General features: G+C 42.3%; 1 protein-coding gene across 1 annotated transcript; it reads left to right on the top strand.

Annotated features, from left to right (window-relative positions):
- Window positions 1–335: 335 nt before the first annotated feature.
- RASSF9 (Ras association domain family member 9) lies at window positions 336–1,628 on the top strand. The gene has a single exon (XM_065397553.1). It carries the CDS (start codon window positions 336–338, stop codon window positions 1,626–1,628), a length of 1,293 nt encoding a protein of 430 aa, XP_065253625.1.
- Window positions 1,629–2,249: the final 621 nt, after the last annotated feature.

Genomic DNA, 2,249 nt, shown 5'->3' with positions numbered 1-2,249 from the left:
TATATTAATCTATACTTCTGCTCTTTAAGTGAATTGCACCCAGGCATTCAGAGAAAAGGTGGGACAAGGTTTTAAAATTAATATATAAGAATCTGAAAAAGAGGTTTGGGTTTGTAGTTGAGCTAAAATTCAGGTAGGTTGGTATTTCTTTCCCTTTGGTCCAGTGACAGAGAGGCAGGTAGGCCGGTGTTCTCTCCATTTACATTTTAGGATTTTTAATTTTTTTTTTTTTTAAGAGTGTGGGAGGTTTGCCCACCATTTGGCAGTTTATATCAAGGATAATTGGATTGTCATTTTGATTCACACACTGCATGCCACTGACGTAACTCATATTGATGTTTCCTTATTTTAGATCTCCAGACAAGAACATGGCTTCTGATGAAAGGGAGATAGTGGTTTGGGTATGCCAGGAGGAGAAAATTGTGTGCGGACTGACAAAGCGCACAACCTGTGCTGATGTGATCCAAGCTCTACTAGAGGAACATCAAGCTACATTTGGAGAAAAAAGGTTTCTTTTTGGACAACCTAGTGATTATTGTATCATAGAAAAATGGAGAGGCTCTGAGCGGGTCCTTCCCCCGCTGACAAAAATGCTGAGACTTTGGAAGGCCTGGGGAGAGGAGCAGCCCAATTTGCACTTTGTTCTGGTGAAGTCAGATGCTTTCCTCTCATTTCCGTTGTGGAGGACAGCTGAAGCAAAGATAGTACAAAACATAGGAAGACAATGGGAGCTCAGCCCAGCGAATTACATGAAGTTGTTGCCAGTGGATAAGCAAAAGAGGATTGTTAGAAAGACTTTCAGGAAACTGGCCAAACTTAAACAGGACCATACTCTGCAAGAGCGAGACAATATGGAGACACTGATTCATCTGATCATTTCCCAAGATCATACCATTCATCAGCAAGTCAACAGAATGAAGGAATTGGATACGGAAATTGAAACATGTGAAGCCAAATTCCACCTAGTTCAGGTAGAAAATGATGGAGAAAATTATGTGCAGGATTCTTATTTAATGGCCACTCCAAATGATGCTGAGCAACAAACAAATGTGCCACATGGTCAACATCAGATGCATGAATACTTGAGCAAAAGTGATGGAATTTTACAGATGGAAGAAGGACTGAAACATCACAAACTACTAATTGAAAAGCTCTGTGCTGAAATTGAAAAAGAGGTAAAAGGTGTATGCACTGAAACAAATGGAGATGGTAAATGCATGGCAGAGGCCTTAAATGGCCAACTAGAATCCTCAAATTTAGAAAGTGTCAAACATGAATTGGAAAAAAGTACGAAAGATGGCTTGAGAATCCACTCTCACTTGAGCTGCATTCAGAAAGAGCTTACCTACAGGGACTTGCTGCTGCAAAAGAAGGAAAAAGAATATGAACTCCTTGCGGAAGAATTTAATTCACTGCATATCAAAGACAAAATTGAATCCAGATGTCCAGCTAATGAAGAGCAGGCAAAAGGCAGCGAGGTTTCCAGCAAGTGTGTCGCAGTGCCAGACTTTGTTCGTAAAGTGATTAATGTAGACATAAATGATACGGACTCTGACACTGGAATCAGCTCGACTCATAGTCAGGACTCTGAAACAGCTTTAGGAGACATGATACTGTTGTCAACATAGCTGGAGACCGTTGTGCACATGACAAAGAGTAATATAAAAACAACCATCTTTGGGGGATATTTATCCTTTTAATACTCTTGCTATCCTAGGGTATGTCTACACTGCAGCTGGAAGTGAGCCTCCCAGCCTGGGTAGACAGACTTGTACTAGCAAGGCTTGAGCTAGCTCGCCAAAAACAGCAGTATGGATGTTGTGGCTAGGGCTGCAGCCTAGGCTCTGAAGCTGGCCCGACCCCGTAGGCTTGAGAGGCCGAACTGCAGCCCAAACAACAACATCCACTGTTTTTAGTGTGTTAGCTTGAGCCCCACTAGTGCAAATCTGTCTACTCAGGCTGGGAGGATATGGTATAGACATGCCCATATCATCTCGGACCTGAAGATGTTGACCACTCTGGCCCCAATCCAACAAAGCACTTTAGCATGTGTGTAACTGTGAACACAAGGGACTACACATGTGCTCAAACTGACCCACATACTTTAGCATGTAAGTAATCCCATGTGTTTACAGTTACACACGTGCTAAAGTACTTTGCTGGATTGGGGCCAGAGTGCTCAGTGTTTTGTAAGCCCGAGCTTCTTTGAGACAAAAGTATTCTGATGGGAGATGGCCTGAACCAAAATT

The sequence above is a fragment of the Emys orbicularis genome, chromosome 1, assembly GCF_028017835.1.
Source record: "Emys orbicularis isolate rEmyOrb1 chromosome 1, rEmyOrb1.hap1, whole genome shotgun sequence".
In the NCBI taxonomy this organism is placed as follows: domain Eukaryota; kingdom Metazoa; phylum Chordata; order Testudines; family Emydidae; genus Emys; species Emys orbicularis.
Note: the sequence above shows the minus strand (reverse complement) of the source record. Positions and strands in the feature narration are given on the sequence as shown.